Below are 24,123 nucleotides of genomic sequence, written 5' to 3'. Positions count from 1 at the left end.
CATTATGTTTTGAGATAAGTAACTTCATCATGAGCTTGTGCTGCTTAGTACATGGTATTTTCCTGTTTGGTAACTTTTCTCTCCAAGGGAAAAGCAGCCCATATTGTATTTTAAAGCACTGCTCTGGGGAGTGACTCCACTGTAACGGAATCATGGCTCCAGCTGGTTCCAACAGCAGTGGGCTGTGACCCTCCCACATCTTTGCCTGGTCCCGGCAGAGATAGCTGTGGAGGCAAGAACTGGCCAGCAAGGCTGTTGCCTTTGTCCTGATGGCTCTCAGTGCTCCATGAGGGAGTGGCTGACACCGCTTCGTGGACCTTTAGGTTGTATTTCCCTTAGGTTGTTGGCTCTTGGAAGCTCTGTCTGGAGTGTTGGGTTTTAGATGATAGCCACCCAGTAATGAAGGAGGCATCCTTTTTGCTCTAAAAGTGGTGGTTTGTTCCCTCTCCTGTATGTGAGGTATTTACTCATTTTATTAACAAACAAAAACTAAAAATTTTCTTCACTATATTGCTAAACACTAGATCGTTTGGTGGCATGATCTTTCTGTAATCCCTCTGCATGAAATACATTGTTAACTCTGAAGTGATTTTTCTGCATTTTCAAGGGTCTTTACCAAATGGTTGATAACTTACTTAGAGGCTAATTTGGTGATTGAACTTTGTGACTTCCCAGAAACTTCAACAAATAGGGTTTATTCTTTTTTGGAATGAGTCGTATCAAACATCGTGCCAACAAGGTTCTGTGCGGTGGCCCTGACACTTTTCTTAATCTGAATGAGGACATTAGCTAGGCAACTAGACTGCATTTCGATGAATGATAGGCTGTAATTCCTAGTGATCGTTATTGTTTTTATTGTTTATAGTTTGTACTTTATTTTGCTTTCTGTAATCCAAAGTAAATGGTGACATTTTTATAGTGTCATCTAAAAAGAGAAAGATAGGTCTAGTTTTAGTTAACCTGTTTTAGAATTTAAGGTTATTTAAATAATTATAAACTTCCAGGAAATTAACTAAAATTTTACTTGCCAGAAGTGTGTAACAAATTTATGAGAGCTGTGTTTATTGGGTTTTCTTTAACGATTTGACTTTTTGTTTCAATGTGTATTTGTATTTGTTTTTAGGATGTAGAGATAGATATTGAACTAGCTCCTGGAGATCAGACCAGCACACCCAAAACCAAAGAACTTTCTGAGAAGGACATTGGAAACCAGCTACACATGTTAACCAACAGACATGACAAATTTCTTGATACTCTTCGGGAAGTGAAGGTCTGTGTGCAAGTTTGGAGGGATGATTGTGGGTTTTTTCTCCTCTGAATATTTTGGATCCTAAATCAGGATTATTCTACAGCAGTGCAAAGTTTTCTTTTGTGAGTAACACTAATTTTCCTTCCACAGTTGAAACCGGTATGGTTCTGTGGGACTCTAACGTGGATGTTTTATGTAAAGATTTGAGAATTACATTTTCTTATGGGAGAAAATAAGAAGAAGAGGTTAATTTCTTATTACTATCCCGTGAAAGAAATATAAAAATTATTTACTAAATATATGTGATTCGCTGCTGAATTGTTTTTCAAGTGTAATTAAAAAGAAAATGAGAATGCGTTAATGTGGTAAATCAAGTCCCCTTTTAGGGGAGAGAATCTCCAACTACACCTATCTCGAGATCTATCCAGATGGAAGCTCTTTGGTCTCCACAAAGTCGCAGTTTATAGATATGATCATTTTTTGGGTAATGACTCCGCGACTCTCATGGCTCCGTGTATCAAGTTACTTCTGGAGAGTATTACAAGGGAGCAGGGATACTGCTGTTCACATCAGGAGTTCCGTGGGCTCCTTGGGCTTCAAGCAGGCTAGAAACCTGGCTGTTTATTTAGAAGTGCTGGCAGCTAATTTAGATTTTCAAGCACAACAAAGCTGTGGACAAAAATGCGTCTGTGGATTTGATATGCTCTTTGGGCCCTTGGAGTCCAGCTCTGGCCCCTTTTATAGAGTGTTGTGTTCACTTCATTCCAGTTACTTTTTCATCTCTTGTCCGTTGTCAATTGCATAGACTAAATTTCCATCGTTCTTGATTTGTTCTTCAGAATTGTACTTGGTGGCAAAAAATTTGCCTTACATGCATGTGTGTTTCCTCTTGCATGTTTTCAGTGGCCTCTGGTTTGATGGTGCCTGTGTATCTCTCAGGTGCATTTTCAGCATCTGCATGTTTGGAATTGCCCTTAAAGTTAAAAAATGGAGGCATGTCACTGATGAGCCCTTACCCACATCTGTGCTTGGCTGCTGAGCACACCATGGGTTGGTTTCTGGTGCTCAGAATCTGTGTTTTCATTCTAACATGACGCTCAGATTTCCAGAAGTGTGAAAGTGGAGGGGCGTCTGTCTGGCACGGTCTGCGTCAGTGAGTCTGCTGAGCGTGGATGTGTGAGGCAGCTGCGTGGCAGGGTGGTTAGCACCAGCCCGTGCCCGGCTACCTAACCGGTTTTCTTTCTGTAGACTGGGGCCCTGCTCAGCGCTTTCGTCCAGCTGTGTCACATTTCCACAACACTGGCGGAGAAGACGTGGGTCCAGCTTTTTCCCAGATTGTGGAAGATTCTGTCTGACAGACAACAGCATGTGAGTATACATTTCATATCCTGCTTTGGAAAATGTAGTTATAGCTTTTGAGAAGTTTTTATGAAAAATCTTGATTAAGTTTCAAGGGATGAAGAAACTACTGTCATGTCAGAGTGAAGTATCAAAGGTTGGCAGATGCTGTGTGAGAGAGTCAAGATGTGCAGATTTTAGAATGAAGACCAAAATTAACTTTGTCTTTGGTTTCAGGCTCTGGCCGGTGAGATTAGCCCATTCCTGTGCAGTGGCAGTCACCAGGTGCAGCGGGATTGTCAGCCAAGTGCACTGAACTGCTTTGTGGAAGCCATGTCCCAGTGCGTCCCTCCGATTCCCATCAGACCCTGCGTTCTGAAGTACTTGGGGAAAACACACAACCTTTGGTTTCGCTCCACACTAATGCTAGAGCACCAGGCTTTTGAAAAAGGTCTGAGTCTGCAGATTAAGCCGAAGCAAACAACGGAATTTTATGAGCAGGAGAGCATAACTCCACCTCAGCAGGTGAGGCCTCTTCGCATTTGTAATTATGTCTTCCTTGTCAGTACACCCTTGATAAACATCTCCCAGGGGATTTTAAATTCCAGCACAGCAAAACTGATTTTTTGGGGAAAAAAGTTTTTGTCATGAGCACTCAGAACCATGATCTGTGTTTTTAGGAGATACTGGATTCCCTTGCTGAACTCTACTCTTTGTTACAAGAGGAAGATATGTGGGCTGGTTTGTGGCAGAAGCGTTGCAAGTATTCGGAGACAGCAACTGCCATTGCTTACGAGCAGCATGGATTCTTTGAGCAGGTAGCCACTGTCAAATGAAATGGTTGGGTTCTATGGTTAAGGTGCATAATTATAATATTCTGGTGTTCTTAAGTCAGTTCACATTTAAGTGGGACGTTTATTGTTTTATTTGAAGCATGTATCTTACAAATAAAGGCCCTTTGGCTGAAGATGCAATTTAAGAGAAACATACATGGCACAAATGTTTTTAAAGCTCACTCCTAAGTCATTTACTGTTAGAAGATAGTGGAGATGCCTTTTATCTGTACTCATTGGTCCTTTTGGAAACGGTGGTTGACATTTCGTGTTTAAATTTTAATCCTCCTGCTTATCCTTTCAGAGTAGCATGGGCCATGGTCCCAGGGTATAGTTCTCAGCTTTGTTTAGGACACTGAGCCCCAGAGACACCAGAAGCATAGGTACAGGCTGCAGCCCTTGCTCTCATCGCTGGAGGATGGAGCAGTTCACCCCGGGTCCAGGCGCTTTCCTGCTCCTTCCGTTCTGTGTGGGGAATTGTGCACCTTAGTTCTTTCTCTCTCTCCTGTTCTCCGTGAATAGAGAATTTCGGGGGACAAGTGATCGTAGAGAGTGTGAGGCACTTCTGGGTCTATGGTCCACCCTGCCCTAAATAACTGAGCAATAGTTGAGGAAAAGTTTCTAGTTAAACAGTAGTTTGAAAGCACTATTAACTTTCTTAGGCACAAGAATCCTATGAGAAGGCAATGGATAAAGCCAAAAAGGAACATGAGAGGAGTAACGCGTCCCCTGCTATCTTCCCGGAATACCAGCTCTGGGAGGACCACTGGATTCGGTAAGCTGGGTGGTGATGGGTTCGAATCAATTAAGGCAACTGTGAAAAATCTCTGAAATTTTCTCATGAGTGTTTTTAAAAGGGAACTTTGTTACTTTCTTTATGGTCCCATGGAAAAAAGAACAAACGAACATCCGCAAATAGTTTTAAAGTCTCGAGAAATTCAAAGTGTCTGTTGGAGAAACAGTGGCTGTGGTGCGCTGAGCTCTCTGCTGTGCGGTGGGCGGTGCTGGGCGTTCCAGGGGTGTAGTTTCTTTCGGAGGGCAGGTGACCTTGCCCAGAATCAAGCCTGGCATCCCACAAAGCCCACCTTTGGGGCGGCGGTGTTTTCTTTCTTCCATGAAAGGGAAGTGAATGACTGTCCTTGCCCTTTCATGAATCTGTTGGTTTGTTGGTAACAGCTTTTGCTCGCGACTCCCTGGTCTTCTAGGTGCTCTAAGGAATTGAACCAATGGGAAGCCTTGACGGAATACGGCCAGTCCAAAGGTCACATAAACCCTTATCTCGTCCTGGAGTGTGCTTGGCGGGTGTCCAACTGGACCGCCATGAAGGAGGCGTTGGTGCAGGTGAGACCTCCCTCTCACCTCCTCGCTGACTCGTCCACTCTCAGATCACATTCCCCATAGATGCATGGCGTTTTTTTGCCAAAGTCGTGAATCTTCTCTGGAAATTTCTCTTCACTTAGAACAAACTGGGCATTTTGGCAGATGAAAGATAGCTCTTGGGAAGCAAGAATTATTTTTGGTTATCTCTAATACCTTTCCTGATTTTGAGTGAAATTAGAAATTAAATATATATTCATCATCCAGTTACAATAATAAATATGGGGTGTGGAGACCTTGGCTTCTATGAGAAACAAATTAATAGTGCCCGGAGAAATTTGGAAGAACAGAATCAATTTTATTGGTGGATTTTATTGGCGGAAGCACTACTAGAAGTGAGTATAGCAAGGTTGAATTGTACAGGCCCAGCGCCTGGTAGGTTAGTTGCTGTCAGTAAAAGTTTGTTGAATAAAAAGGTATTGTATTCAAAGCATGTTACGTGTCATGCAAGTGATGGTGTGTAGTGTAAGTAAAGTTGAGTTATTATCTTGGTTGAACGCCACATTTTTTAAAAATTGAATTCTGTCCAGAGGAATTTGGTGCATTATGGGCGAGTGGGCACACAGTACAGTTCCCTTTTTCCCACAGGGAAGCTTCTGTTGGAGGCATCAAAAGCTGTTGGACAGTATAGCTCTGTGTATTATCTGAACCCCACAACACATTATTATTACTGCTTATTATTGTCTTCGATTGCAGCCATTCTTGTTGCTCTTTATTTTTTCCTGCATATGTGCCCATCCATCAAACTCTCCCTTGACCGCCCTCCCTGCTGCTGCTGTTCAGGTTTTGACCTTTTCTGTGTGCTGTTTCTGTTAATGGGGTTTAAGGGAAGGAAATGCTTTCCTCCTTTTCTCACCGTTTACCTAGAGAAAGTTTACTTAGATTCACACCAATGATTTTCTTAATGTGGAGAGTGCAAAAGCACATTGAGATTATAGGCCACTGTCTTTGAAATGAGAAACCTAAAATTTTAACCTGTATTGTAGCTACAGTGCATATTTCATTACTAATGTCACTTTTCAACAAAATGCAAAAGATTGAAGAACTGAAATAGTCACAAACTATTAACCACAGAGTGGTTATTAGAGCCAAAGTCTTGATTTCAGATTGGGATCTGGGAAATTGCTCATCTGATGCAAGGAGTTGTATTACTCGGAGAAAATAACCAATTGCTTATAAAGGTTAAAGAATATATATACACATATTGCTTACAGAATGCATTTAATCAATTTTATAATTGATTATTCTTTATTCTGATAATCATTCCGCTGAGTCAATATTTATAGCTCACTCTAATTTTTAAAAATCTTTCCAAGGTTTCACTTAGCTGGGTATATGCTGTATCTTATTGTCCATAGGTCTGACAAATGAATTTCCTCTTTCACAAAGTCCTGATTATTTCTAAAAATTGTAAGCCATTTTATTTACTGATTATAAAAAAGCTCAAAGTTTGTGAATAAACACTCTGGGTAATTTTTAGTAAATTAATTTTAAATGGTCTTGATAGTACTAATTTCTTTACTCATTTGCTTTAAAAAATTCATTACTTTATACTCCTGCGAAGTATGATTATAAGGCTGCTTACAGTAGTATGTTTTTGGTATAATTTAATAGATGGGGTAATTTTTTTCATTGGGGGGAAAATGTAAAGCAGTGTCATTGTTCTTAGAGTTACAGAGTGATGTGATTGATGAAAGCCCATGTTAAATAGTGTTTAAATTCAGAAAATGTGAGAGGATCATGTTGGAAACAGAATTGTTCACAAGTTTGCTTTGTGGATGTTGGATCATTGGATCATTGAGATCTAAGGGGCTAGGAATGTGAATGTGCTTTGAAAAAGTAAGACATTAAAAAACAAGACCAGGGTATTTAGAAATGCTAGATGGCATGATTACTACCATTTTTACTTTTGTATCATTTGAATAGATAGCACATGACACTAAACTGTGTGTGGTTTTTATTGTTACTTCTCAAAGGTGCTTCAGAATAAACATTTGTTGATCTTCTTACAGCAAGTCCTATACAGTTTCTTCAACAGAGATATCCTTTCATCTTCGTATATGCAGAGATTATTTTTTAAAAGGCTTTAGTTTTTTATCATTTGTAGTTTTAAATGGACGGAAAAATACGATTAGTTCTGATGCTTTCTTAAGAAGGTGGGGAGCACACACAGGCTCTTGGGGTACACCTGGAGCCCTTACCTGGCTGTAGCTGTGTGTGTGGGGCTGGGCTTAGGGTTAAGGAGAAGGATGTGATGGCTCCGTGAACTTCATGGTAGAACACATGACCAAGATGTAAGAAGTCTGGGGAAAATTTCATAACATGATAAAACGTGGCTTTTAAATGACAGTAAAATTTATGAATGTTGACTCATTCTTACAAACTTGAATCATTGCCTCTGCTTTCTTGTATAAGTGTGGGACAAGTTAATTTCCAAGGATAACAATTGAATTGGAAACAATTCAGAATTATACTGATATTTATCAGAGTGGAGATGAACATATATTTAACACTTTAAAACTTCAGGTGGTGACGGCTCATCTTGTCTCCTGTAACAGTGTTGATTAGTTTACTGTTTTTGGAACTCCTGATGACCTGAAAGCAAGGAGCCAGTGGCATGGTTTTGTAGCTGGAGAGGTTGGCCATTGACCAGTGTTCAGAAAAGGAGAGTATTCAGAAAAAAAGCAAGAAAATAAATGTTTATAGCTAAATTTCTGCTTACTACTTTGCTTAATTGGCTACAAAAAATCGACTTTCTTATTGTTGCTTTCTGCTGAGAGGAAGAATACCTACCCATAGCTGCCTGTGTAATGTTCTTTTACCACCAGGTAGAAGTAAGTTGTCCAAAGGAGATGGCTTGGAAGGTCAACATGTACCGTGGATACCTGGCTATCTGCCACCCTGAGGAGCAGCAGCTCAGCTTCATCGAGCGCCTGGTAGAAATGGCCAGCAGCTTGGCCATCCGGGAGTGGCGGCGGCTGCCCCATGTGGTGTCCCACGTGCACACACCTCTTCTCCAGGTGGGTGCAGTGCGTCAGTGTGAGCAGACAGAGTACTTCCTGTCCAGGCCTCGGTCCGCGAACCGAGCTGGGCAGTGGAGAGGAAACTCCTCCGCATCTTGCCCCCTCTGTTTAAACTCATCCCCATTGAGAGAGAGGCCAGAGTGAAAATGTAGAGCACTAAAATGTTACTTTTCCTTTCTGGAGCTTCTAAGGGATTTAAGTGACAAGTCGTTCTTGGGAGTGATTTTAATGATTTTTATTTTTGCTTTAGGGTTGTTTTTTAATGCTTACTCTGCCACCATCAGTGTGATGCCACCATTTCGTTCCAAAAGGTCTCTTATCCTCTGTGACCCTTAAGACTTCTGGTTAAATTTCAGAAATCTAAATGGAATGAACTAAACTTGAAATATAGATGAAAGCATAAATTCTTGTAGGCAATTTAGACCAAAACATCTGAAATTAAGTCAAACAACAAGATACTGAGTACTGACCTAGATGCTATGTTTGGGAGATGCAAAAAAATTTTAAAACATAGATTCTGCTCAAAGGAGCATCCAAATGGAGTGAAATGACATATGCATAAGAAGCAGAATTTAAAAAGGGAGACTGTGATTCAATGCCATGCAGGCAGGACAGAAAATAAACATAAGCATTTAGAGAAAGGAGAAATTCCTGTGGGGGTGGGGAGGTGGAACTCGATGGGTAGAATTTGGATAGGCTTAGAATTGTGACCAGGGCGTTCCTGGTAAGGAGACGGCACCAGAAGTTTGGAGCCAGCAACACATCTGGAGTTTAAAGGGTAATAAATTGGATAGGCTCATAAGGGACCTGATCGAAAACGTGTATACTAGCCTAAAGAGATCATCAGAACCATGTTTTAAGATGCTGAATATGGCTGTGGGATTTTGAATGTTGACGGAAGGAAAGCTTGAGGGCAGGGCCACTAGGCTGTTTTCCTAGACATTGGTAGACAAAGAGCCAATCACAGTTGGAAAAGGGAATTGTTTTGGGAGCTAACCATGAGCAAGGTTTGGTGTCCGCACCATTCTTCTCCCAGTCTATCTTGAAGTAGCCATAGAGCTGAGGTTTTAAATGGGAGGGTGGGGTGGGGCTGGGGGATCAGGAGAATAGTGTCGGAGTTAAAAAATAAGTTTAAATATGGAATTTAAGGTATCTGTATAAGCTAGAGGGCTTCCTTTCATAATTGAATTATGGTATCTTTACCATAAATCAGCTTCCTGATTGACTGGTTTATTTTCTCGTTTGATCTTTGGTGCCGTGCCTGCTGTGGAATCTCTCATGCTCGTCCCATTCAGGCAGCCCAGCAAATCATTGAACTTCAGGAAGCTGCGCAAATAAATGCAGGCTTACAGCCAACCAACCTGGGGAGGAACAACAGCCTGCACGACATGAAGACAGTGGTGAAGACCTGGAGGAACAGGCTGCCCATCGTGTCTGACGACTTGTCCCACTGGAGCAGTGTCTTCATGTGGCGGCAGCATCATTACCAGGGTAAACCTACCTGGTCCGGCATGCATTCATCATGTAATTTTCCAGACACCCCACTGTTCTGGTTTCATGTCTTTTTTTTTTTTTTTTTTAACCAGATTTTCTATTTTTTTTTTTTTTTTGGTGGGTATGGTGGATGGTGGTGGTATGGTGAGGGTAAAGATGAAGGTGGTGAAAGATGGGACGCATTTCCCCCTCCCTGTCACGTTTTTCTAGCTAGAACAGAAATGCTGCTGGACATTGACTGTTGCATCAGGCTCAGGCTGGTGCCCTCGGAGCTCCAGGTTGTGGCACTCTTTGCTTTGAAGCCCCCCCAAGGAAGAGCTGCTCTCAGTGGCAATGCATAGCCTTCTCCAGTTTTCTGGTCTCCTCTGCTCACCCCCTAAACCTGCCAGGCATGTTCATTTAGAGCAAGCTTCATGATTTAGGTAGCCAAGATGGTAACACTCAGTTATTAGTGCTTTTTGTGTTTTACTTTTGATATACACAGAAAGGTAACGAGGGTTTATCACCGAGCTCCCCGTTTTCATAAAGCCATGTGTGTTCGTTTTTCATTTTTTATTTAAGCCTATGGAGGAACACTTTGAAAATGTTTGGCATAGACTGATAAGTCATTTCTTTGCTCTCTAGCTATTGTAACGGCGTATGAAAATAGTTCTCAGCATGATCCAAGTTCCAATAACGCTATGCTTGGGGTTCACGCATCAGCTTCAGCAATCATCCAGTATGGAAAAATTGCGCGAAAACAAGGGCTGGTCAATGTAGCTCTGGATATATTAAGTCGCATTCATACTATTCCAACCGTTCCTATCGTGGATTGCTTCCAGAAGATTCGACAGCAAGTCAAATGCTACCTCCAACTGGCGGGAGTCATGGGGAAAAACGAGTGTATGCAGGTAGAGTGCCAGCGGGGCGCGGTGCCTGCTCCAAACTGGGGAGGTTCAGTAAAGAATGACGAGAGTGTTCTGTGGAAACTCCTGGTGCAGATAATAGGGAAGGAGGATCAGAACTTTCTACGAACATAGCCTTAGTAGTGGGGAACAGTCCTACCAAAGCAAGAAAGGAAAATGAAACCACTTAAGTATGTGAATTATATTTTATTGTTTCTGTTCTATAGTAATCACCTTAAAGTGTTTAGAACTGAACCTGACATTTAGTGATTCAGTTTAAATACTACTTGTCAGTCGGCAGACAGATCTGTTGTCAATTTAAAGTAACACTTGTCAGTGACCTTTAGGACTTACTGCTTAGATAAATATTTTAATGAAGTTGTTATATTATTGTCTAGAAATTCCAAGACCTTTTTTGTCTCCTCTTTTTTTAAACAGGGCCTTGAAGTTATAGAATCTACAAACTTAAAATACTTCACAAAAGAGATGACAGCTGAATTTTATGCACTGAAGGGAATGTTCTTGGCTCAGATCAATAAGTACGTATGTTATACAGGAGGAGAATAAAGAAAAACTCAGCAGATTATTAAAATAGGTATTTATAACTTGAAGCCAATGTGAAGGTCCATCTGAAAATTGGTATGATTTAGTGATAAATGTCAGGCATGATATTTTAGGTAGTATACCTCTGCAGAGATAGTAACTTGCAGCCGATTGATAAGCCAGTTTGTTGTGTAGTACTTTAAAAGCTTTTGAACAAGGAGTTGCTTGAACACAGAACTGCCAATAACATGGCTTCATTTCTCCATGTCTCAACATACCATTTTGGAACAGTTAATCTCTTTTATGAAGATGATTTTTGTTTTAGAGCAGGGATCAGTCAGCTGTGGCCTGCAGGCCAAATCCAGCCAGCGCCGCCTGGTTTTTATAAATGATGCACTGGAACACAGTACACCACTGATGTGTCTATGGCTCTTCACGCTTCAGCCACAGACAGACTTGAGGAGTTGTGACAGAAATTGTATGGCCCACAAAGCCTAAACCATTTATTAATTGGCCCATTACAGAAAAAAGTTGCTGAACCCTGTTTTAGAGAAATGAACGTCACATGAAATTTTATAAGTATACAAATGAGATATGCTTACAAGATGCTGCCTGTTGCCATATATAGGGCTTTTTAAAGCCCATTTTTCACATTTTCAGTATATAGGGTTTGCATTTTTAGCTTATTTTAGAATGAGGAAGTGATTCTATCAAGATAAAGGGTTTTATGCTTTAAAAAATGTTTTAAAGTCATATGACAGAATATACCATTTGGAAGTGTACAGCTCAGTGGGTTGTATACTATCTTCACAGCATTGTACAACCATCATTACTTGGTAATTCTAGAACAGTTTCATTGTTCCCAAAGGAAATCACATACCTGTTAGCAGGCACTTCCTGTTCTCTTCCTTTGTCCTCTGACAGCCACTAGTCTTTCTGTCTCTACAACTTGCTTATTCTGAATATTTTTTATAAATAGAACCATACACAGCGTGGCCTTTTGAGTCTGGCTTCTCTCACTTAGCACAGTGCTTTCAAGGTTCATCATGTTGTAGCCCGTGTTGGTGCGTCCTTCTTTTTCAGGGCCGAATAACATTCCATTTCATATTCATGTATTTATTCATTCGACAATTGATGGACATTTGGGTTGTTTCCACTTTTTGACTATTATGAATAATGATCTATTAGCATGCATATACAAGGTTTTGTGTGAGCGTGTTTTCCGTTTTCTTGGGTATATGCGGAGGAGTGGAATTGCTGGGTTATATGGTGCTTTTTTATCTTTGAGAAACTCCCAGTTGTCCATAGTAGCCATACCATTTTACGTTCCCACCAGCATCGTTTGTGCTTTCCATTTTTTCAGGTTTGTATTTTTCTGGTTATAGCCATACTAGTGAGTATGAAGTAGTATTTCATTGTGGTATTAACTTGCATTTTTCTAATGATTAACGATGTTGAGCATTTTTTAGGTGCTTCTGTACCATTTATATATCTTTTCTATAGAAATATCTATTCAATTATTTTGCCCATTTTTAAATTGAGTTATTTGACTTGTTCTCGTTGAGTTCTAATTCTTATATGTCTCGATGTAAGTTTCCTTCAGATACGTTATCTGCAAATATTTTCTCACATTCTTTTTACTTCCTTGATAGGGTTCTTTAATGCACAGTTTATCATTTTGATGCAGTCCAATTTGTCTGCTTTTTCTTTTGTTGCTTGTACTTATGGTTCTGTATGTAAGACACCATTGCCTAACTCAAGGTTACGAGCATTTACTCCTATGCTTTTTTAAAAGAGTTTTATAGATTTAGCTCTTACTTTTATGTTTTTAACCTATTTTGAGTTAAATTTTTTTATGTGGCATGAGGCCATATTTTTGCATGTGTATATCCTGTTGTCCCAGCACCATTTTTTGAGAAGACTTTATTTCTGGACACTCAGTTCTGTTTCGTCGATGCGTATGTTCATTCACCCTTACATTGGTGCCGCACTGTCTTGGTTACAGCTGCTTTGCAATAGGTTTTGAAATTGAGAAGTATCCTTTAACTTTATTCTTTTTCAAGTTTTTTTTTTGGAGGGGGTCAGCATTTCATTTAACAATATTTTATAGTTTTCAATGTATAAGTCTTACATTTCTTAAATTAATTGTATTCTTAAATATTTTATTCCTTTTGTTGTTATTTTAAATTGTTATTTTTTTCAGATTGTTCATTTCTAAGGTACAGAACTACAGCTGAATTTTACATATTGATCTTATGTTTTTCAACTTTGCTGAATTTATTTGCCGTAATAGTTCTTTTGTCAATTCTTTAGGGCTTTCTCCATATAAGATTGTGTACTCTACAAATAGAGATAGTTTTGCATTTTCCATTATAATCTGGATGCCTTTTCTTTTTCTTGCCTAATTGCTCTGGCTAAGCATTCCAGCACTAAGTTTATTTTATTTTTATTTTTTTTTGATGACCCCCTCACCCCACTTCCACCCCTGACCTATGGGCATTGCTATCTTTTATTAAGAACTGGATTTCTGAAAGCGGGATGTCTCCTCCCACATGCTTGTGTCGCAAACCCAGGGCTGGAGCACCCCAGGGGCCTTGGGGCAGGCATCCAGGGCACCTGGCTCATGGACCGTGGCTCCACTGTGGCTCGAACTCAGGACTTTACTATGTGTAAAGCAGATGTGCTAACCACTACTCTATGGAACCACCGCCCCCAGCACTCAGCTTAAATAAATAAGTTTAAGGAAAATGGACATCCTTTTCTTGTTGCTGATCATAGAGGAAAACCTTTCAGTCTTTTATCATTGAATGTGATGGGCTTTTCATATGTGGCATTCATTATGTTAAGATAGTTCTATTCCTAGTTTGTTGAGTGTTTTTATTGTGAAAAGATGTTAGATTTTGTCAAATTCTTTTTCTTTATCAACTGAGATGATTTTCTTTCTCCTTTATTCTGTTAATGTGGTGCATTACATGGATTCACTTTGTATTTTGAACCACACCTTTCATTGTCGAGGTAAATCTCACTTGGTCACTGTGTCTAATCCTCTAAATATCTACTCGATTTGGTTTGCTAGTATTTTGTTGAGGTTGTTTGCATCTGTATTCATAAGGGATGTAGGAATGTTGTTCTCTTATGGTATCTTATACATTGTTGGTGTGATACTAACGTGATGTAACCACTGTGGAAACTATTTGGCAGTTCCTCAAAAAATTAAGCATAGACTTATCATATGACCCAGCAATTAGACTCCTAGGTTTATACCCAAAATAATTGAAAATGGCTGCTCATGTAGGTACTTACCTGCTCATGAATCTTCATAGCAGAACTGTTCACAATAGCCAGAATATCAGAACAACTCAAATGAATAGGTAAACAAACTGTGGCATATACATAGGATGGAATAGTATTCAGTCATAAAAAGGAATAAAGTACTCATATACACTATAACATGGATGAACCTCAGAAACACTATGCTAAAAAGCCAGACACACAAAAAAATCACATGATATATGAGTCCATTAATATGAAATATGCAGACTTAGGTAGGTCCTGAGAGACAGGAAGCAGGTTGGTGGTGACCAGGGGTTGGCGTTTGCAGGTGACGGACGGTGGCAGCTTAACGGCTTGGGATTTTCTTTCGGAACTACGTAGAGGTGGTGGTTGTACAACATTTCGAATGTACTAAACTCCACTGAATTGTTCACTTTATAATGGTTAATTTCATATTATGTGAAGGTCACCTGGAAACAAAATCAAATTTGTGTTGATTTCTGTGTCCTCACAGGTCTGAGGAAGCAAACAAAGCCTTTTCTGCAGCTGTGCAAATGCATGATGTGCTGGTGAAAGCTTGGGCCATGTGGGGTGATTACCTGGAGAACATCTTTGTGAAGGAGCGGCAGCTGCATCTTGGCGTGTCTGCCATTACCTGTTACCTGCATGCATGCCGGCATCAGAATGAGAGCAAATCAAGAAAATACTTAGCCAAGGTGAGGCCAAAAGACTTGACCAGAGAGATTGGTTGCCTTTAAGTTTGGATGAAAATTCAGCTATTTCTGAACCTGTGCTGGCTGTGAGGCTTATTATTTCATGCCTTTACTCTGAATTCTCATCTCTCTTCAAAGTATCTTCCATAGTTTTGTTTTAAAGTTGAGAAAACTGAGGCCCGGACATATTCAGGGTCCCAGGACTTTAAAACAGCAAAACCGAGCCTGGAGTCTGGGTCTTAGGACACAAGTCCAGTGTTCCGTGTGTGACCTCACACTGGACAGAGGTTCCTGCAGACTGCTGAGGGGTTTTTAAGGAGAACGGACCTGCGAGACACTTGTAAGATTCTGATCTCTCATTTGCACGGACAGTGCACATAGAGCAGTCATCTCTAGTCTCAGGTCACACTGAATCATGTGATTTCTGCACACACTGCAGGGTGAGGTCACAATTGCTGGCATTCTCATCCCTTATTGTCCCAGAATGGCATTGGGCACAGGGGCAGTGACTGACATGCCCAGTGCCGATTGCTTGAGGTATATCTTCGTCAGTATTGCTGCCTCTTGTCACTGCCAAGAAACAAATAAAAGCCAGAATTAATTGTAGCAGAAAACTTAATAAGTTGTTCTGCTTTTCTGGTTCATTCATTAAAGGTTTGGGTTTTTTTTAGAATTCTTTGATGTGGTGTTAAAATTTGGATGTACATCAGTACATAGTCGTTACAGCTGACTGTAGAAACAAACTATCTGTTATAAGACAAACTACCTGAATATCTGGCTCCAAATTTGCTTACTTCCAGATTGTCTCACAATCTATGAACACTAGGCAGCCAACATGTGGCCCACCTGATACTATGGTGGTGTTCATCTGGGATTTTTAGCAAAAGTCCATTTTGTTTTGGTGAGATCCCGAGTGTGAATTGGCAGGTTGGCAGGCCCTCGCCACCTGCCCGTTGCCTCCTTAGGTTCACCGGCCACCACTAGCCAGCCGATTGAATCAGTCGGTAATGGTATTAAAGGTAAATCTGGATAACAACTTTATTTAAATTTCAGTTTTATTTAAGGTTTATCTGTTAAGTTTGGCAGTATTGTTGGCCCTTTGGTAGATGTTTCCACATTGCCAGTAAAGCTGCTCTCTCTATGTGGTATTTTAACATTGGGAAGAAGCCACTTAAGGGTCTCAGAATTTATATTCAACTCAGACTTTTTCCTTCCGTCTTAGGTGCTGTGGCTTTTGAGTTTTGATGATGACAAAAATACTTTGGCAGATGCTGTCGACAAGTATTGCATCGGCGTGCCGCCCATCCAGTGGCTGGCTTGGATCCCTCAGCTGCTCACCTGCCTGGTCGGCTCTGAAGGAAAGCTGCTTTTGAACCTTATTAGCCAGGTGGGAATAAAAAGGTGTTTTTGTGTACACACACACACACACACACACACACACACTCACACTCTCTCTCTCTCTCTGTGTCTCTCTGTCTCTTCCTGTCTCTCTCTCTCTCTTTTTTTTCCAGAAAGAAAATGTGCATGTTCAAATTAATAAAAATAAAGAGATGGGAACATGCACACATTTAGATATCACTTGATATAAAGCACAATTAAAAATTGTTGAAGAAATACCCCAGGGTTGAAATGAAATAATCTACTGTAGCATTACAGTATTAAAATGGTAATTTCTTTACTTGAACACATTGCCACATAAAATGCAAGTAAACATTCTCTCATATAGCTGCTTTCCTGTTATATGTTAGGAACTCTTTAGAGCTTCTCTTATGAATAAAATTCACCTGTGAGTGTGATGGTTGTTGGCCTTTGTACGGTTGTCCAGCTGCTGCTGTCTGAGGCTTAACTTTGTATGCACCTGGGGGTGGGGTTAGAGATTTGGACAGGTGGTTTTAATGACCATTATTTGAGAATTGTTCTAGAATGTCCCTCTTCTGTGAGAAGACTCCAGGTAGAAGACAGACCAAACAGTAGAAATTTGGAGACAGTTCAGTCTTGGATACAGTATCTTTGAGCTTTCTTTTATAAATTTATAGTCATAAAACTTTTCATGAATGAATAGCATTATCAGCAAGCACTAAGCAACATGCTGCTCATCTTCTTTCAGTTTACTTTGCTTTTTACATGTGGTGCATCATCTCCATCATACCTAGAAACTGTTTTAGTTTTTCCTTGAGGGGAGGTAGCTCTTTCTGGATATAGGCATTTTTCTTGGGAATTATCTGTAGGGATGTTTATTCGGTCTATTTGCATTGTCATACATGGGACATCTTTTAATGTTCATTAGCCAGCCACTTTGTGGCCTGTGGCCGAGCTAGATAATATACACTCAGCCCTTTTGAAGGAGCTGTAGAACCCCAATTTGGTACAACTGATTCTTATTACTGTAAGTAGAAAATTTTCAGTTTCTTCCCTGTTGCAGTTACACAGGGTGAAGTTATTCATTAATGAGCCTGATTGTCGGTTAGCTAGAACCATATCACAGTTCCTGGTGAGCGGCACCAAACACAAGGACTGACTGGGGTCGTTTTGTGTTTGCCCAGGTGAGACTCAGGATCTTGTGCATTTCGCCTCCCTGAGATTTACTGAATCGTGGAGGTGTGGTTTCTGTGTCGTTACTGGTCCCCACACAGAACTGCTGAAATGCACCATGTTGATCTTTCTTGGATCTTTTAAAACTAAACTAGATGTTTTACTTGCTGTTTAATCTGGCCTTATGTATTAAATGATCAGTGGTGCAGTATTTGTATCCTTGGTCCAAATGCAGACAGCTCCCCACTTAAGATTGACATCAGTTATTTCGATCAGTTATTTCGATACAGCCGTCTTCATCCAGGAGCACCGTGGTGAGCAGTGCTCTTCATTACTCCATGTCTCTGAGCAGGTCGGACGAGTGTACCCCCAGGCAGTCTACTTTCCCATCCGGACCCTGTACCTGACCCTGAAAATAGAGCAGCGTGAACGCTACAAGAGCGGTATGTTGTGGGTGGGGCTGGCCGGCCAGGCGGCAGAGGGCTGGATTTGCGGGGCATTCCACGTCCAGACTGCTGTGCACACACTCCCGTCCCACAGCTGACTTCTTAGAGCATGGGCCGGTGTTCCCTTTAGCCAGTGAGAGGACACTTTGGGGCCAGAGGGCAAAGCTGATCTCTGCATGAAATTTCTGGTTCTCCTTTGCCGTTATGTAATTGGGCATCCATTTACCTGAGTGATTGGATCCTTAAGTAGAAATCATATATGAAATTTTTAGCTATAGAAAACTAAAAAGTTTAATTTGTCTCATTAGTTATAAAACACCTTGGTAAGCAGTATAAATATCAGTTACTCTGTTATTAAGGTTGCAAGTAATCTGTGAGAAGATTCTTCAACTCTCAGAAGAATCAGCATAGAAATCAATCTTAGCAGATGTAAAAATTTACTCAAAATATAAGATTGGATCTATATTTTAATCTATATCGAGCAGTCCCAGTTTGTAAAGAAATAACTTATTTGATGGTTTCAGTTACCCATTACGCGTGATACTTTGTAAACAATTAAGGAGTGTTTGCTTCACAATGTTTTTAATACCCAGGCATTCATGCTGCCAGGCCAGAGTCTTCCTCAGGAGACTCTGCTGGGCTGTGGAGGCATTGCCCGCTAATGAGCCAGGTGGGCTAGGAGATCGTGCAGCACACATCAGCTCTAACCTCCTGGTTCTCCCTACGTAGATTCATGGTTTGGTCATTTGAAAATTAAGATTTTTTTATTCTAAGTGAGCTGAAGCTACAAAAATGAGGTTCAGGTGTTTTATAACCTATTTCTCGTATAGCAAGTGACTATATTTTTGAAAAATAGCCATTTTACACATGTGGTTTAGCTTTCCTAGATTAAAAAATGTAGACTTGCTCATTAACTACTTTTAGATTCTCTGAGCCGTATAGTACAAGGAATGTATTGCAAATAACTTTTTCTAAACATTTAAAAAACGTTCACACTTAGAGTCAAGTTGAAAAGGAGGAGTTCCCCGAATACTTGTGCAGCCTCACCGGGCTTGCCAGCTAGTGTGCTGCCACGTCTGCTTTCTGTCAACATGTATACTGTGTTCTGAACCATTCGAAACCAGCTTGTAGACAGTCCCTCTCGGTGCCCAAGGCCCTGAGTGCACCTCTTCTTAAGACCAGGGCATTCTCCCACACAGTCCCTGGGGAAACAGCCTCGTGACAAGTTAGCACACCGGCAGGAACCAGTGTTCCTTTGGCCGGTGGGTCCTCTAGAGCACCAAGCTCTAGCATCGGTCAGTTTTGCGCTGACATTGGCATTGTGTGTGTTGCTCTCAGATTCTGGACAGCAGCAGCCAAGTTCAGTGGGTAACCAGTCCCATTCTGCATCAGATCCAGGGCCCATAAGAGCAACAGCACCCATGTGGCGCTGCAGCCGAATCATGCACATGCAGCGGGAGCTCCACCCAACCCTCCTGTCTTCCCTGGAAGGCATCGTCGATCAGATGGTCTGGTTCAGAGAGAACTGGCACGAAGAGGTATTTGGCTGTGGTCTCAGGACTGTCATTCTGTATGCTTTTGTGGTGGTGTGACCCTTAGTTAGCTGCCTGGTTATTTCCTATATTTGTTGAACAACAGAGCAGGCAAATGTTAATGCTGCATGTGAGTGCAGTTGTATTTAGGGTGGTAGACTTCAAAAGAAGACAAAATTACGAAAGCCATTGCTGCCCTAAAATGCTTGCTTTGCTCACTTGTATGTGCTCAGTCACTTCAGTGCCACCGATTGACCAGGCAGCAGTGGTGGCCATGAGTAGGAGCAGTGGCTTAGGTAACTGACCAGCTTTTAATCCCAAGAGGTGGGAGTTAGTCTAACCCAGTGATCTTTCCAGCAGCCAGGCCACCCCCTTGATGGTGTTTGTATAAGTTGGTGATAAAACAGTTAGCCTTGCTGCCCAGGTATTTATCTAGTCAGCCACGAGGCGCCCTCGTTACTGCCGTGTTCTTCCGTGTGTGCGCATGCAGACATGCGGCGTTTAGCACTGAAGCCTCTGAAAATGAACCAATAGAGGGGTACGTGTATGACCCAAAAAGAGAGGGTGGGTTTTGTTTTTCATTGTTACAAATCATAGCTCATGGTGTGGAGCACACTGGTTTGACACCGACAGTGTGCCAGTGCCACAGAGATTGCCCCGGTTGTGGTGGGGACATGCTGGACAGATGCTTTTTGGTCGGTTAGTTGCTTGAATGGAGAGCTCTCTTTTGTGAATTGCATTTGGTTTCTTTTCCACCAGGTTCTCAGGCAACTCCAGCAGGGCCTGGCGAAATGTTACTCTGTTGCATTTGAGAAAAGTGGAGCAGTGTCAGATGCCAAAATCACCCCCCACACCCTGAATTTCGTCAAGAAGTTGGTGAGCACGTTTGGGGTGGGCCTGGAGAACGTGTCCAACGTCTCGACCATGTTCTCTAGCGCCGCCTCCGAGTCTCTAGCCAGAAGGGCGCAGGCCACTGCTCAGGACCCTGTTTTCCAGAAGCTGAAGGGCCAGTTCACAACTGGTGAGTCTGACTTAGTTCCTTCAGCAGTGGGGAAGTTTGCACTCACTCTTTTCCCTCAGTCTTTAACATATACAGTAACTGTATTCGTTTATTTTCTTACCACTTTCCTGAGCAAGCTGGTTATACTGTGTTTAGATTCAGATCACAAGGGAACCATGAGAGTTGCCAGCCTGGGGCTAGGGCTACCTGTCCTCTCCAGTCGAAGGGTCGAGGTTTGGACCCAGAGCGCCAGGCTCTACTGCAGGGTTTGGAAATAGGAGGGTTTTGGGCTGAACTTTCTGCTCCCTGATCCCTTCTTCCATTTGGTTTTTGTGGGGAAACTCAACAGTGTAAGATAAGTCAGACTCAGAAGTGCAGGGCTCTAGGTGATAAGCAAAGTTCATACTTGTAGTGGATTCTGGTGGCGGAATGATAGGGAGATTATGCTTTTATTGCTTGTCCCTGGTTGAGGTTCATGCATTTTACTAGACCCAAGGAACGTGAATCTTGGCTTCAACAGGTTCTGTATGATTTGAGCTAAATGGGCCAGTCTCCCTCGGCCTAAGTTTTTATCTGTCAGACAGGAATTCTCATCCCTCCAGCATGAGCAGATATGACGGTGTCGTCTGGAGCTCGGAGCATTTGTCCCACTCCTGCTGTGTCTCCATCCCACTGTTCCTCGGGCAGAGTATCTGGGGTAGGCTCTCGCCTTCTGGGAACCCCAGGTCCCAGACTTTAGCCTGAGTAACTTTTGAAGGCTTTTATGTTTTGAGTATTAAGCTATAAGTTATTATCATGTGAGAACAAACTTTGGTAAAATCTCCCAGAGCTAAAAGAAACATTTTAGCTTAATTACTGCTTTTGTAATTGTATTTAAATTATTCTTCACTGATTTGTTAAGCCATAAAATAAATGGTTAACATTTTTAGGTGTTTAAAGTATCTTTTAAAGACACAGTCTTTTGTGGTTAAAACGTGTGCGTGCGCGCGCGCGTGCGCGTGTGTGTGTGTGTATATATATAGAGAGAGAGAGAGAGAGAAAAGGTCGAAACAATGTAAAAGAAAATATCCCACTAATTGTTAAGGATACTTAGCAGTTGCCACCATGAGTTACTCTAACTCCGTAGGAAATACAGCACAGGCCCAGCTGTCATGCTAGGAGGCCCCGAGGCACGGGGTGGCCAGTCTCTGAGGCCCGAGCTACTGAGCCACCACTTGGGAACATGCTCTGAAAAATGAGTCCTGCCCTTATATCTTTTACCCTGAAGTGCTTCCATCGTCTTAGATTTTTTTGATAAAGGTCACATGATGTGTCATCTGTTCGCTTACTCTGGGAAAGGAAGAGTTTGAGGTGAAGGTTTTACGGGAATCATCGTTTCTTACTTAAGTGACACTCAGTATGTCTTCATCTTCAGATTCCAGATTATTAAATCAAATGTAGTCTGAAATGAAATAATTAAAAGTGGGACACATCATTTGGATTTGATGTAAAAAAAAAAAAAAAAAAAAAAAGACAAAATTGAAACTTGAAGAGAGCCATTAGATCTGACCACTCTCAGGTACTCAAATCTGGAGCTCTCCAGCCCATCTGGTCATCTGTGCCCAGGAAGGACCATCTTTGTATTCCAGCACTGTGTTCCAGCTATAACGAGTTAAAAGGAGGTCCAGACACAGAGCATCAGATTATCCCAGAGAGTGATTTATTTTCATGTAGAGACTCACATACGAATGTTCATAGCCACTTTATTAGTAATAGCCCCAAACTGAAAACTACACAAATGCCCCTTGGAGAATGAATAAACAAAGTGCGATACTACCATACTGACACAAAATAAATAAATAAAGACTTAACACACAGCAACTTGGATGAACCTCAGAGAAATTATGCTGAGTGCAAAACACCAATCTCAAAAGAATACCTACTGCATGATTCTTGTTTATGAAACATCTGTGAAATAATGTAATACTAGAGTTGGAGAAGTGATTGGTGGCCAGGCATTAGGGTGGGGGACGAGGTGGGTGTGGCTGTCAGGGGCTCCTCGAGGCAGCCTCGGGATTGACAGGAGAGCACCTTGACTGTGGTGCTGGTTATGCTGGGGACAGGGTTTTACCCTCTCTGGTGCCTCCCGTGTTAGTATCAATCAGGCTCTCACTGGTTCCTGGTTCCAAACTCATGTTGTTGACCCCTCAGCCGTATTTCACTCTAGTCCAGCCTACAGCAGCCCTCGAGAAGGTAGAGGTGGGGGGAGGCAAGTCTTTGCTGAGTCTGCAGGAAGCTCTGCCTCCAGCGAGGCTGTGAGAAGAGAGGACAGGAGTCTGGGCAGGACCTGTGCCTTCTGGGGTAGTCCTGCCCAGATTCACTCCACGCGTCCTAACTCTGGGCAAATGAGAATGCAGAAGAGCATTTGAAAGGGGCTCTGGAGAGCCCTGGCACCTTTGCTACTGTCAGCGTGTGTGTGAAGGCGCCTCTGCCGCACCCATATCACTTGGGCCTCAGCATGAGGGCACTGCTTACTTGTAGTTCCTGTGAATCCATGTTTTAAACAGAAATGGTTGGACTTTTCCTGACCTTCAGGCTCTGGCAAGTTAAGTGATGAGAATCCTTTTCTCCACTTGTGCTAATCTGGGTGGGAAACGAGGTGTTTTTAAAGAAGGACTTTTCAATTTCATTGACCTTTTAATATTGAGTATTAAAAAAATTGAATACCAATCAGGGTATTTTTTAATTGCTTAAGCAAAAATATGTTTTCCATTTTTGTCATTTTGATTTCTTCCTGTAATTCCTTCTGGTGAACTGATTTATAATTTAGTATTCTCTTGGGTATTTTCTCCTGTAGCTTTAGCTTAATGACTGTGTTGGCTTTGACTCAAGGGTCCTGGGTGATGCTTGTTTTCAGAGGTGACCTTTAGGGCTGGCAGGTGGGCTCTGGGCACCTTTTGGAGGGCTTGATGCCGAGACGTTTACGTTGCGGCCTCATGGGTTCCCTGCGTTTTTCCTGAAGGGAGCTGGTTGGGCGTGAGGTTCCAGTGTTGTTCATCTTGGTCACCAGGAGAGCAGGCCCTCGCCAGGGCTTCACTTGCTTTCTCCAGCCCCAACTGACCCTTTAAAGAGCAAGAGGGGTTCCGGGACTTGGCGCTCGTGTGTCGCTGGGAGGTGCTTGAGCAGACATGTGGGGGTAGAGTAGAGATAGCCCAGATGACTGACGATGCCTTTAATCATATTTTATTTTGAAGATTTTGACTTCAGTGTTCCAGGATCCATGAAGCTTCATAATCTTATTTCTAAATTGAAAAAGTGGATCAAAATCCTGGAGGCCAAAACCAAGCAACTTCCGAAATTCTTCCTCATAGAAGAAAAGTGCCGATTTTTGAGCAATTTCTCAGCACAGACAGCTGAAGTAGAAATCCCGGGGGAGTTTCTGATGCCGAAGCCGACACATTATTATATCAAGATTGCCCGGTGAGTGCTCCCGGCCCAATCATGAACTTGTCCCCAGCAAACGGAGCCGTGACAGGCCTGCAGGGCAGACCCCGTGCAGCGTTTCAGAGAACACAAAATTGTTCTAGAATTTGAGTGATCAAGCAACTGAAAGGGACTGGTTTGATGGGTTAAACGTTTGAGTCAAGTTTGTGTTTGTGTCTAAAACAACCTTTCCTAAGTCATCATGAACTTGACAGTTTCCTAGTCTTTTGTAAACTCTTAAAGCGCAGTATTCAAAACAGAGTTGGACAGTTGTAAAATTTCATAGAGCATTTTGCCTGTCATTTGAAATGTAAAGAGTGCCGTGAAAAGCCTTCCCTCAGCGCATACGTGTTTCATTTTATTTCCAAATAAGAGCAAGGCTCTGCTTTTCCATTCAGCCAGGATTCGGTTCCCCTTTCCTCCA

At 41.8% G+C, this 24,123-nt stretch overlaps 1 protein-coding gene across 14 annotated transcripts in view; it reads left to right on the top strand.

Moving 5' to 3' along the window:
* The window catches only part of LOC107517500 (transformation/transcription domain associated protein), a 113,323-nt gene that overhangs the window by 78,969 nt on the left and 10,231 nt on the right, over positions 1-24,123 (top strand). For 7 of the 14 annotated variants that reach the window (XM_036224992.1, XM_036224997.1, XM_036224993.1 and 4 more), the window contains 16 exons: positions 1,124-1,270; positions 2,498-2,617; positions 2,825-3,112; positions 3,268-3,405; positions 4,083-4,195; positions 4,626-4,761; positions 7,626-7,817; positions 9,116-9,344; positions 9,939-10,204; positions 10,637-10,737; positions 14,529-14,730; positions 15,950-16,114; positions 17,612-17,702; positions 19,044-19,243; positions 19,997-20,258; positions 23,471-23,696. In XM_036224992.1, coding sequence (XP_036080885.1) covers positions 1,124-1,270; positions 2,498-2,617; positions 2,825-3,112; positions 3,268-3,405; positions 4,083-4,195; positions 4,626-4,761; positions 7,626-7,817; positions 9,116-9,344; positions 9,939-10,204; positions 10,637-10,737; positions 14,529-14,730; positions 15,950-16,114; positions 17,612-17,702; positions 19,044-19,243; positions 19,997-20,258; positions 23,471-23,696 — 2,876 coding nt within the window. The remainder of the gene's footprint in view (positions 1-1,123; positions 1,271-2,497; positions 2,618-2,824; positions 3,113-3,267; positions 3,406-4,082; positions 4,196-4,625; positions 4,762-7,625; positions 7,818-9,115; positions 9,345-9,938; positions 10,205-10,636; positions 10,738-14,528; positions 14,731-15,949; positions 16,115-17,611; positions 17,703-19,043; positions 19,244-19,996; positions 20,259-23,470; positions 23,697-24,123) is intronic. The other 7 variants (XM_036224998.1, XM_036225000.1, XM_036224995.1 and 4 more) reach the window with 3 other exon arrangements.

Source organism: Rousettus aegyptiacus, unplaced genomic scaffold (genome assembly GCF_014176215.1).
Source record: "Rousettus aegyptiacus isolate mRouAeg1 unplaced genomic scaffold, mRouAeg1.p scaffold_m13_p_7, whole genome shotgun sequence".
Classification (NCBI taxonomy): Eukaryota; Metazoa; Chordata; class Mammalia; order Chiroptera; family Pteropodidae; genus Rousettus; species Rousettus aegyptiacus.
The sequence above is the reverse complement of the archived record's forward strand: the minus strand, read 5'-3'. Positions and strand labels throughout refer to the sequence as shown.